This window comes from Cyclopterus lumpus, chromosome 13, assembly GCF_009769545.1.
Source record: "Cyclopterus lumpus isolate fCycLum1 chromosome 13, fCycLum1.pri, whole genome shotgun sequence".
NCBI classification, from domain to species: Eukaryota; Metazoa; Chordata; class Actinopteri; order Perciformes; family Cyclopteridae; genus Cyclopterus; species Cyclopterus lumpus.
Genome location: NC_046978.1, coordinates 1,885,017 through 1,896,779, shown reverse-complemented (window position 1 = coordinate 1,896,779; position 11,763 = coordinate 1,885,017). Strand labels below are relative to the sequence as shown.

The 11,763-nt window shown below is 42.6% G+C and overlaps 1 protein-coding gene across 1 annotated transcript in view; it reads right to left on the bottom strand.

Moving 5' to 3' along the window:
- Window positions 1-1,805: 1,805 nt before the first annotated feature.
- Window positions 1,806-11,763, bottom strand: part of LOC117741210 (rho guanine nucleotide exchange factor 17-like) — a 52,055-nt gene continuing 42,097 nt past the window's right edge. Inside the window, exons 4-24 of the mRNA XM_034548073.1 lie at window positions 9,611-9,727; window positions 8,890-8,982; window positions 8,590-8,766; window positions 8,285-8,335; window positions 7,971-8,080; window positions 7,649-7,734; window positions 7,291-7,409; window positions 6,885-7,092; window positions 6,442-6,515; window positions 6,229-6,312; window positions 6,014-6,117; window positions 5,750-5,865; window positions 5,416-5,535; window positions 5,068-5,335; window positions 4,769-4,855; window positions 4,444-4,511; window positions 4,153-4,301; window positions 3,877-4,051; window positions 3,535-3,630; window positions 2,812-2,994; window positions 1,806-2,667 (exon numbers count right to left, since the gene is read on the bottom strand). Of these exons, the coding sequence (XP_034403964.1) occupies window positions 2,459-2,667; window positions 2,812-2,994; window positions 3,535-3,630; window positions 3,877-4,051; window positions 4,153-4,301; window positions 4,444-4,511; window positions 4,769-4,855; window positions 5,068-5,335; window positions 5,416-5,535; window positions 5,750-5,865; window positions 6,014-6,117; window positions 6,229-6,312; window positions 6,442-6,515; window positions 6,885-7,092; window positions 7,291-7,409; window positions 7,649-7,734; window positions 7,971-8,080; window positions 8,285-8,335; window positions 8,590-8,766; window positions 8,890-8,982; window positions 9,611-9,727 (2,694 nt within the window). The 3' untranslated portion in view covers window positions 1,806-2,458. The remainder of the gene's footprint in view (window positions 2,668-2,811; window positions 2,995-3,534; window positions 3,631-3,876; window positions 4,052-4,152; window positions 4,302-4,443; window positions 4,512-4,768; window positions 4,856-5,067; window positions 5,336-5,415; window positions 5,536-5,749; window positions 5,866-6,013; window positions 6,118-6,228; window positions 6,313-6,441; window positions 6,516-6,884; window positions 7,093-7,290; window positions 7,410-7,648; window positions 7,735-7,970; window positions 8,081-8,284; window positions 8,336-8,589; window positions 8,767-8,889; window positions 8,983-9,610; window positions 9,728-11,763) is intronic.

Genomic DNA, 11,763 nt, shown 5'->3' with positions numbered 1-11,763 from the left:
CACTCATCTTAGAGAGTGGTGTCAATCTTCTCGACAAGAAACTTTATAAGCGCATTTCCCAAAATGTTGAACTCGTCCTGTGACGTTTGATAAAATGGTTGAACTTTTTTCTGCTGTATTCTATACATGCTACAACAAGCTAACTGTAATTTAGCTTCAATTTTGGGCAGAAAATCACAAACAATGTCCTTCTTGTACTTTAACTGAATAACAAGAGCACTTGTAGAGGTTGAACACACACTTACAAAGTCAAAGAGCTCACTAGCTTGTTAGCCGCTATCACAATAACCAACCAATCCTCTTAACTGTTGGAGAGTTAAGCTAATGCGAATGTGTTTGGGACGTGGGGAAGCTGAGGCGAGTGCCCAGCTGGCTAGCAAAGTGCAATGAGTTTTTCTAGGCTTGGAGGGATGAGAGACGACCGCTGCTTGACCCCCAAAGCCTGACGCTAACACGTGTGTGTATGTGTGTGTGTGCAAGGACAAGTCAGAGTCACCTTTCACCTCCCTCAGACATTTGCTGTAGTGCGAGTGGGAGCTGACTTTTCACTGTGTGTGCGTGTGCATGTGCGTGTTTGATGGCTTAACTTTTAGCCTTCTGAAGGCTCGTGCAGGTGATCAGAATTTATCCTTCTGACCTACACTGTATCCTGGATAATCTCTTTTTCTCACAAACACACCACATGCATCTTGTTCTCCAACAATAAATACGGAAATCAGCGTTTGTGCTTTTGGGATGTGACAATACATCTCAGCGCGTATATACTGTATGTCCTGTGACAGAAATGCCACAATACACATCGTGGTGCTGTCAAATAACTGGAATTTTTAGCATCTCTTTGCATTCAGTCCCTGAACAGATGACAGTCTGTTCAAGGTAAGGCGCAGAGACAGCGCGAGACAGCGCAAGGTGAATTTTGGGATCAGTTTGCAGTCTGGGTCTTCTGGTCTTTTTTCAACAAAAGAACTTGACCTTCACCTTTCTGGATTTGTTTCCCTACATTTGGGGAGTCTGTGTTGCCTGTCCGTCTGTCTGGCCAAACTAAACTACACCTCGTTATCCATTCCACTCATCAAGTCAGGGCCTCCTTGTTCTTCAACTCCTAAACAAAAAGCGAAAACTATATCTTCTATAAATTAAGTGCTGAAAAAGAAGACGCTAAAATCAAAACCATAAATACTGTACACAACTGTCGTGATCTGCTACCACAGCCTAGCGTCATAGAAGTCAGTAACTTCAGCTCCTGATTTCTGCTAAACAAACTTTCTTGCAACAAAAATGTCATGTCAAAGCTGTAATGCATACAAGGCTTTGGCATCAAGTTGAGGAGGAACGTCTCCAATGCACTCTCGACTCCAGTAGCGGGCATCATCTCCGTTTATGTCATCTTATACTGACAAACAAAAATTAAATAAGAAAATCTGATACAAAGTGATTATCTGTGGAAAACACACATTTAAGTTTTTTTCATAAATGTCTTCCTATTCAGTGAGCGGAGGCTGTGCATTAATGTGTGTGTGTGTGTGTGTGTTCATGTGTCTAAATACCCTTACCACATATTGCACTTTAATATTCCCCTCTCTCTGCAGGAGAAAAGATGATTTTAGGCATCTGTAAGCAATGATCGTGGAGATATTGTTACAACCATTCTAGAACCAGCAATGTCTGATCTCAGATCTGCCATTAGGGGTTGTTTACCCTTCTACATCTTAAAAGCTCCCAGACATCAACTCAACCCCTTTTCCAAGCTTGAGCTCCAACTGCAGAAATGAACATAAATTCAGAATCTCCATCAAACTACACTCTGTGATGGTATATTTTACTGAGCTACCATTCATATATTTTTACACGACATTTACCTCTGACCATCAGGCGCCATTTTGCCTGCAGTTCAGGCTAGGATGAAGTGATGATGGAGTAAAGCGTTGATGACCCAAAAAAAACACCACAGAAATGTTCAAAGGACGAGTACATGCTTCACTCAGATGTCCAGTTTCAACGTCCTGTGCTACGACATTCTGTCCTCTTCCGTCTTTCTCGTCTTACCCCACAGTCTAACCCCACATCCATGTGTGAAAGTTTCATCCCCCCCACCTCTCTCTGTCTTTTTCTGTCTCTTTCAGTGGAGACTTGACTATAAAAGACACTTTTCTAGACAATATTTGCAGATGCCAAAAAAAGCGGAACACACATGCACAGATACCACTCAGAGAGCAACAATGCACACCATCGGAAACATGAACGCGACAGAACTGGCTTTGAAGTGATCCTATTCATTAGTAAGTCCAGGAGGGAGTTGGCAGCCACGATATGCACAGAGAGACTGGTGGACTGAGCAGAAGACCAAAACAACAACACCAAAAAGTGAGGAATCCGATGGGGAAAGGACAGGAGCTCGAGCGGCGCCTTCAGCTAAAAGGCGGTCGGTGGCGGGTTGTTCAAATCAGGGTTGATTGTCTCAGACCTTCCAAAGCAAAAGATGGTTGGTGCTGTCATCCCGTCCGACTGTTTCACTGCTATTGGTGAGTCTGAAGTCCTCATAGCCGTCGCCGCCGGAAATGACTAGATGGTTGGTTTTTGAAGGGATGAGGGCAGAGGCTCGGCGCCGCGACGAGTCACGCCTCTGGAGGTTCCCGTCAACGGTGCTGCTGCTCTGAGAGTGGTTGCCTAAAAACAGAGAGGAGGGATTCAAGGTCAAGGGAAGGCACAAGTGACGATACAACTTTGGTTCAGTTGTTACATTGTTGGGCTGCAAAAGAAGTAGACAAGAGTGAACATCATTTTAAATTGTTTTATTAAAGCAATAACTACCTGTGGAGTCAGTTGGTGTCGGAGAGAAGTTCATGTCAAACCCTTCCGGTAGTTCAATTGATGTCAGGAACCGAACGTGTCCCGTGTGTCCGTGAGCCGAGCCCATCGGCACCTGGGGAACCTTCAGTGTCCCGGCGCCAGTTCCTGAGCTCACTGCCGGGATCCCCAGCGTAAGGACCACCCCTGCAGAAGAACATCATCTTAAAATAGACTTTATTTTCTATTTTTATCGAAAGACTAGAATTACCGTCTCGCGGTTGTAATTATCTGCCAATTGGTCAAGTTGTAATTTATATAAATGTCTGTCCAAAATGTCATCACTTCATCACTTCAACCTATGAGACAATTGTGTGAAATTGTACTAATTAGCACACACACACAGTGACATTTGACCACCAAAATCTAATCAGGTGGATGTTTGTGACAAATTTGAAGGAATTCTTTGCAGGTGTTCCTGAGATATCACATTTACGAAAATGGGTCGCACGCACGTACAGAACACCCACAAAACATAATGCCACCGGCCACAGCTGTCGCAGGTGTGGAGAGCTTAATGTAAAATTCCCAAATTCTACCATTGCAAAAATAAACACTAAATATTACATATACTGTACATTTTGACTTTCATAATGCTGTTTGCATGTGAGTGATGTTTGTGAGTGAAAGAAACAAAATGGTACTTCGGTTTAATCATCAGCTTCATGTATTTTTTCATATTTGTACCTGCACTGGTGCCGATCCACAGCAGATCCTTACAGGCCAGCAATGCTGTGATTCTCAGACAGGCAGCTTTGTGCTGTCTGATAATCGCGTCCGCACCTGAATGGAGAGAAAGAAAAGAGACAATGGAATGTAAGTATGGGGAGAAGTGGTCACGATGAAGGGAGGAGAAAGTGGGAGACAATGGAGATTCAAAATTAGTGGAGATTCAAATTTAGGGAGGATAGGAAAATATATTTTAGAAATACAGATAAAAGCTCCAGTCCACATTAATAAATTTACTATGTATACACATTTCTGTCACTCTAAAAATCTGCGTATGCTCGAGTTCCCAATGTGTTTTACCTGCAAGCATCTTATGCACAGCAGGCGCCACGTCCACCTCCGTCAGGCTCTCCAAGGTCTGAGCGTGGTAAAGTTTGACATGTGCACTTCCCTGCAACGCCAACCACACACCCTGACCGTACGCCACCATGCAAGTCACGCACCGACTGCTGTCTGTGCCAACCTGGAACCGGTGCTGCGAGCGAGAGAAGACACAGACACACACACACTGATTGTTCTGTCTGCATCGTCCCTTATACACATAGCGTACACACATTCGTCCATCCTTCTACTTACCTCTTGTACTAATGTAGTTGTGTTGATAATAAGCACTCTGTTCTGTGAGCCACACCAAAGCTTTCCTCCCACAGGAACCATTTTGGTGACAGGGCTACTGGGCGTGCCCAGAACTAACGTCTGAGAAGACTGAGGGTCCCAGAAACTACCTGCAGATTGATATTAAATTGGGGATTATGCCGAAAGAATATAAAAGATACAGAAACAGGAATCATTTCTATACTTAAGTGGTTAAAGCAAGATGGATTAACAACAATGTCGGCACTCCCAATAGGTCAACCTCGATCTTACCTGCTTCTCTCTGATAGACGATCACTTCTCCACTGGCCAACGCCACAAACACTTTGTTGTCCAAATACCTGAAGGAGGAAAAAGAAAAGGATGGATGTCAAGTAAAGCACACAATGAATGAGATAACAACAATAATAATGTAGGCAAGACACACGAAAATATTCAGGTAGCATGAACAAGAAAGTAGAAGTCAACAAACCTGATAAAAACACATTTTAACCCAGCTGCATCAAATAGCTACCCATCCTTGTGGCTCAACATTTGTTATCGTCTCATGCAGCATAAATTCCACTATTGCAAAGTAATGGAAACGAGGAGAACTCACAATATAGAGAGGATGGAGGCTGAGTGTTGCATCTTCATGCTGTTCTTACGGTTGCGGATGTTGTCCGAGGACTGGTACACATGGATACTAACAGGGACAGAAGCATTACAGGAGGTTGAAATCAGAACACTAATAACCACTTAATATAATAACCTTTTCTATATGCAAACAGAAAACTAAAGTTAATTCACGTGTAGGTTTGTTATTTGTTGTATGGCGTGTACTTGAGTTTGATTGAGTTTGATTGTGTGTGTGTGTGTGTGTGTGTGTGTGTGTGTGTGTGTGTGTGTGTCACACACCATCCATCCTCTGTGCCCAGCCACACTGAGCTCTGGTAGGCCTCCGGGTCAATGCTGAGCAGGTCCTCCAGGCTCGCCCTGGTGAATGAGCCCCGAGAGGAGCGGCGCATGGCGCGGCCGTCCATGGCGCTCTCTGTGTGGCCACGGCCTCCTTCGCCAACCCCCAACATCCCGGGAGCTCCGTAGGTGCTCGCCACCGGGAACTCCTGCTCCTCCTCACTGCTGGTGGTCTCTGTAGCCATGTCCTTGGAGCCTGGGCCCTCGTCATCTGAGAGGAGGACATGAGGGTATGAGTATGTGAGTGTATACAATAAGTGTGTGTGTGACTGGAGTGTTTTTTTTACTCACTGCCATAGCTGGACGATATGGTGGAGTGACTGGCCTGACTCTGTAGAGTAGAGGAAGGGCTGGGGGAATCTTCGTCGTCCGTGTCATCACTGTCAAAAGGAACAAGCTCCGCCCCTGGTCCTGGTAACAATCAGTTCATCGTAAAAATAGGTATTCAATAGAAAAATACAGATAGAGTAGAATAGTAGGTAGAATACAAGTCAATGTCATTCATAAAGGCCATTAATAGGAACAGATAGGATTATACTATTGCAGTTAACACTTTACCACCCAGTTTGTTTCGAAGTAATAGCTGTTGTTGCTTGTCATGTTGTGAAAACCCTTATGGACTAACCTGTGGGTTGCTCTGTCAGCTCCACAGCTGAATGACAGATAGATATATGGAGCTGCTGCTGGGTGTGGCTAGGTGCTGCGGACGCAGTGGCCGGGGTGGGCTCTGATCCACGCTCCCTAGAGGTTAAGAGTCATTGGTTAAAGGCACAGAATATTAAGTCAGGGACAGAATCAATGAACCAGGTTCAGCATTTGTTTTATGCAATAGTGTATGTGTGAGTGTGAGAGTGTGTGTGTGTGTGTGTGTGTGTGTGTGTGTACTGACCTTCCCTTGAGTCCAGGTACGGCAGCAATACATATGATCCTCGCTGAGCAGACAGCGATGCAGGCCTCAACTGTGGGCTCATCTTTGATGTTCAACAGACACACCTGGAGAGAGAAGACATCATCATCCCATCAGTCAAGCTGGAACTGCAAAAGTTAAATTGTGTTTCTTCTCCACCAGAAAGCACATGGACTAATATAATCATATTTTCTCACCTGTCCCACGTATCCATCACTGTTACACACCCACACCTCACAGCCACTGTCGGGGCAGCTGTGGCTGGGAGAGGCACACGAAAACTGGAGACAAACAACAATGCACAAGTGTTGATTACTTCAGGTATGAAGTCATTCAAATGAGATAAATCATCTATAATAAATGTGCACACACACACACACACACACACACACACTTCCTGCTGCTCTCACCTGCATTCCACTGCGTGTCTTCATAATAGGAATAGCCTTCAGAAACTCTGGGTCCCACTGGTCCTTATTCATTGCTAAACACAACAGCACATTGACAGTTGACCAAATAAAATAGCTCTAGGCCCAATGAATCCTCGTCAGAATCATTAACAATAAAATAGTGATCTTAGTATTAAAATGATAAGTTATTTTTGACTAATGAAGCTTGGGAAAACTGCAACAAAAATAATTGAAGGTGCTTAACGCAGCTGACACAAGAGTTTACTTAACCTGAGGAGCGTCAAAGGATAGAACGTGGATAAATTGAACTATATAAATGAAATCAACGTGATATGTTGAAATGAAACCATTGCATCCACATGCTGCTGCTGCCATCTCCTTTTGTCTACTGTCCCTGACAAGCTACACTACAGTAAATGATGTTTCACTTTTTTTTCACTCACCTAACTTCCTCTTGGCGTCTTCAAAGGTCTGTTCAAAGTTGGACCGCGTGTCCGGCGAAGTGAACTCGAAGATGAAGCTGCTCTCGGCGGAGGCTGTGGTGAACTCCAGCTTGGTGGGCAGGAAAGTCATACTGAAGGCCAGAGACTGCTTCTCTGACAGCTCCCTGTGCACCGACACCATCAGGTCCTTTATTACCTCGTCGAGGGACTGAGAGAGATGAAAACAAGAAGAAAAAAAAGACTATTAGATGTCAGACCATATCATAGAACAGAAGACGAGGAGACGAATCAAAATACATAAAGTCATTGTCATTGTGTACAAAAACAAAAGAGGTGAAGATACAGTAAAACATGTGGCTGCTGTGTGCATGGTTTGTGTGTGTGTGTGTGTGTTGGTCCACAGTACCTGATGAGGGAAGCTGAGGGTCTCAGACAGTTTGCTGATCTGACCCAGAGTGCTGAGATCCTCATCTAATCGACTAATCATCTTCTGGATGCTCTCCTTGTTTGTTGCCTGAGTGGAGCCTAATGCAGAAATAAAACACCATCATTATTATTAAAAAACTAAACATCTTGAAGAAAAGAACGGTGGTGTCTAATTTAGATAGTGATGAGAGATATATATTGATAAGAAAATAATCTTCATTCTTTTGTTTTCTTTTAAATAAATCAGGAATCTCGTTATGTCACCAGAGTTATTAGAAGTTACACAGGATCATTAGAGTCATAAGAAGAAAACATGTGTTTCATACAGTGAGCCTTACTTTTCACCACCTCCACCTCCTCCAGGGGAAGCTTCCACAGGAACTTGTATTTACTGGAGGTATCAATCATACTTGCAGCAGAGTATCTGAGAGAGAGAGAGAGAGAGAGAGAGAGAGAGAGAACAAGAGAGAGAGAGAGAGAGAGAGAGAGCAAGAGAGAGAGAGAGCAAGAGGAGAAGAGATAAAAAGAGAAAATTAGGTTTTTGTCAAACATTGTAGAAAATGGGGCCTATTCAACTTCACCAGGAGTAGTGTAGTTTGGAAAATGTATTGTATTATGATGGTGTGTGTGTGTGTGTGTGTCTGTGTGTGTTTCACATACAGGCTCATGGAGCTGCGTCTTAATGAGCCAGACTTCCTCTTGAGAGTGGTGCAGATGATCAGATCACTGAAGAGGAAGAGAGAACGGTCTTTCTTTCCACCAACTGTCTTCTACAGAGAGAAAAGAGAGAAGAAAAGTTTAGAACATCTTAACTTGGGCTCCGGATCAGTTTTAATACAATATTATATGTATGATACAGTCCTCTGTAATCATTTACATTACTTTGACTTATTTCCTTTGACATGACACCAATATATATATATATAAACCGTACTATGCCACACATATTTGTCAACTCAGAAAGTACTTCTTACCGCCTCCATGACCATTTCCTGTCTCAAGAACTTCCTCTGGGGGTTCAGAATCTAACACACACACACACACACACACACACACACACACACACACACAGAGAGCATTACTTAATATACCATAAAAATAACTGTAAAGTGTCACTCTTTTAGGATGGAATGAAATAGCTGAACATAAGCATTTGGAAATATGCAATATGATAGCATAATTCAAATATTATATGAATTAAAATGCATCAATTAATCGAGAGGACAATCTGCTCAATAATCAACAATGAGTATTATCGTTACTGTGATATATATCTCACATGTTCAACTCCCTCTATGTGCGCCTCGATCTCCTGGATGACCCTGGCCTCCCTCTCTGCCTCCTCAGCGGAGCGACGGCCCTTATTGATCCTCTCAGCCAATCGCTTGATGTCTCTCTGGGCGTCCAGTAAGTATGGGTGGTCCGGGTGATCCTCTGGGGTGTGCTTGAGCAGGTCCTTGAACAAAACAAACACAAATGAATTAATCTCCCGTTACATGAGCTTCTTGTCACTAAACACAGGATGAGGCTACTTAACAGCATCCAAAAAGCAGGCGGTTATATTTTTGAGATAATTCACCTTCACCAGCAGCTCATATCGAGGAATCCTCTGGACTGGTTTGATCATCAGATCGCCCAGAGCCTGTTTCTCCTTGTTCTCACGCATGTTGTGCTGTGGGGTGGAGGAGGGGGGGAGAATCAAATATCAATATGTGTTGCAGTTCACGTCCCAGCCACAAGATGGCGCCGTAATTCCACTCTAAAAACCCTGTCTGGCAAGAAGCTCTCTGTGGTTGAAAACTGAAAACATGATGATGGCATGACAGGTTTTTGTGCTGCCCCTTTCTGCATCGGCGCTTCTGTCTGTGGCGCCCAGTTGTGCTGTTATTCCCATACATGTATTTTTTGGAGACACACCGCAGCACAACGAAGTGCACAACAGTGGTCTACCATATTTAACTGGACATATTGCGAAACATATTCCAGGGTTTTTAAGTAAAATTATCTGGTTGAATTGGTTCAAAGAGATGATTTTAGAAAGTAATAAGGCCCTACTTATATAGTTTCAAACCCAGAAAGATAAAAAAAAAGATATGTTTAATGAAAGAGAAAATCTGGCATTGTAAAAAACATTTAGAGGAAGAAAATCAGTGCGGACAACAAAGCACCTTTCAGGCTCTAAAAGCTAGTTAAATACTCTTCCACCAGACAAGGAAAATGTCTAGACTAGTTTCCAGTTTACACATAAGAGCAGCTGCCCGGACAAAACGGGACATCCTGTGACTCAGTCAAACACTCACCTCCAGAAACTTGTGAAACGCTGGCTTGGCCTCCTTGGCAATCCTCACAGCATCTTTGGCATTGAGAAAGTTGTCGATGTACGCTGAATACATATTAGCTAGAGTCTCTTTGGAGAACTGGAGAAAAGCAGAAGAGCACATTTAAGTTACTATGTGTGCACTTTTATGCGACGATGGTTTGTTCAACATTAATGTGTCGGCATACATATTAGTTTGAAGAAACATGTAACTATCCAGGTAGAGATTGGTGCACCGTTTAAACCACAACCCTGTTGGTTAAAAAAAAGTTAAATACTATGTGAAAATAACTTAATTTGAGTTGGAGCAACATCTAAGTGAAGCAGAAAATGTGAGGTGCTGGTAAGAAAAGTATACGGCGATGGAGTGCAGCAGGAATTACTTATTTGTGGAGGTCAACCTCAATGTTATCTTTGCACCGTTTCCCTCCACAAAATGCCAAAGGGATTTTTCCATTGGATTATTGCAAAAAAAATAAACTATGCAGTAGAAAAAACATTTATGATACTTTTTACAAGTGAACACCATGTTTAGGATTTTGAAGCATGAATGCAAAATCGGTAAAAAGTCAACATATAGGCTCAAGACAAACTACACCCCGGTCGCATGAGAGTGAGCATAAACAACAAGGCTGTGAAGGTGGACTCGTCTGCGTAAAAACGTGTGTTGACTCATACAAATACTTGTTAGAAACTGCCTTTTTTAGAGACGTCAGACCTTCATATTTCAAGAGAGATATTTGCTGACATATTCAACATCTCTGAGCCTTGTGTTTCAGATATAAAACTAAAAAAACCATTGACTTTGAGACGAGTGCAAAAATACTAATTAATTTCCAGGTTTTAGGACTCATTCCTGCAGCACCCCATTAGACTTGAAACAATATGTCGCTAACTGATCAGTTGATAAATATGAACATAAAACACTAATTGTATAAGACGCGTTAGAACTTGAGTATTTTTTATTATCGTTTTTAAAACTTTATTCATGAAAGTAATACAAAACTGTATTTTTGGCTCAAAAATAGTGAAAATAACATTTGCATTTAATATAATAAAATGTCACACGCTTATTACTTACCAGCAACACTATCACCCCATGTTTGCTGGATGATATTTAGCAGGTACATTGTTGAAGTCGGTGAAACAATCAGAAAAAGAAAAAAAACTAAAGATATGAGAAAACTATCGCCGCATCGACACTGATAATTATATGTGCTTGACTGTCAACATTGAGTATGTGTTGTATTTATCACTCTGTAGATACATCATAATAACAGCCAAAGAGAGCTGTGATGGAGAGGTTACCTTGGCATTTCCAATTTGTTTTGGCTGGGGTTAGAAAAGAATAGAATAGTTCTTTCACTCCATCAAACATATACACGAACACTCCAAGATGATTCACCCTGACCTACTTTCTTTCCAATAATAAGAGGGCAGAGCACAGAGAGAGACTGAAAGCTCAAAAACCAAACAATAAAAAAGACCCTAACAGACATGAGACACAATGTTTGTTTTACGTCAGTCATGAAATAACCCGACTCTGCATTTGTGTCCTCTTCTCTCTCCCTTCTCCTCTATCCTCTCTCTTTCTTCTCAGTCTTGAGGAACAGTAAAAGGACAGACAAATACAATCTGAGGACAACGTGAGTTCTATTTCATCCCTCCTGACCAGCTAGAGACTGTGCTTAACACTGAATATCTTCCACCTTGCACACACAGAGGTCGAATCTTTAAATTTTAGAAGTCACATGTGACCTCAGATGACCCCAGCCGGGTATAAAGTCTGGTGTCATTCCTGAGATAAGACCTTTATCATCTTCTCGCTTTCGCAGGCTAACTACCATGGTACCATTAGCTTGAGCTACATGTGTCTATAATTAAAGACCTCTGGAGCTCTGTTCGCCGTTTGGACCTCCGAGCCCCGGACTGGTCATCGCCGGTGTGATATGGACCATCTTCATTTGTGAACATCAAACGGTGAGATTGATTAACATTGTTTAACATTAGAGTTAATCTGTGTTTGTTTTTCCCGGTTGGCAGAGTGCGTGTCTGCTCGGTGTTGGCCCGTGTCAGTGAAGAGGGTCCCCGCTCCCCTCTCGCTGTAGTTATACATTGTCACAGTGAGCAGAGTGT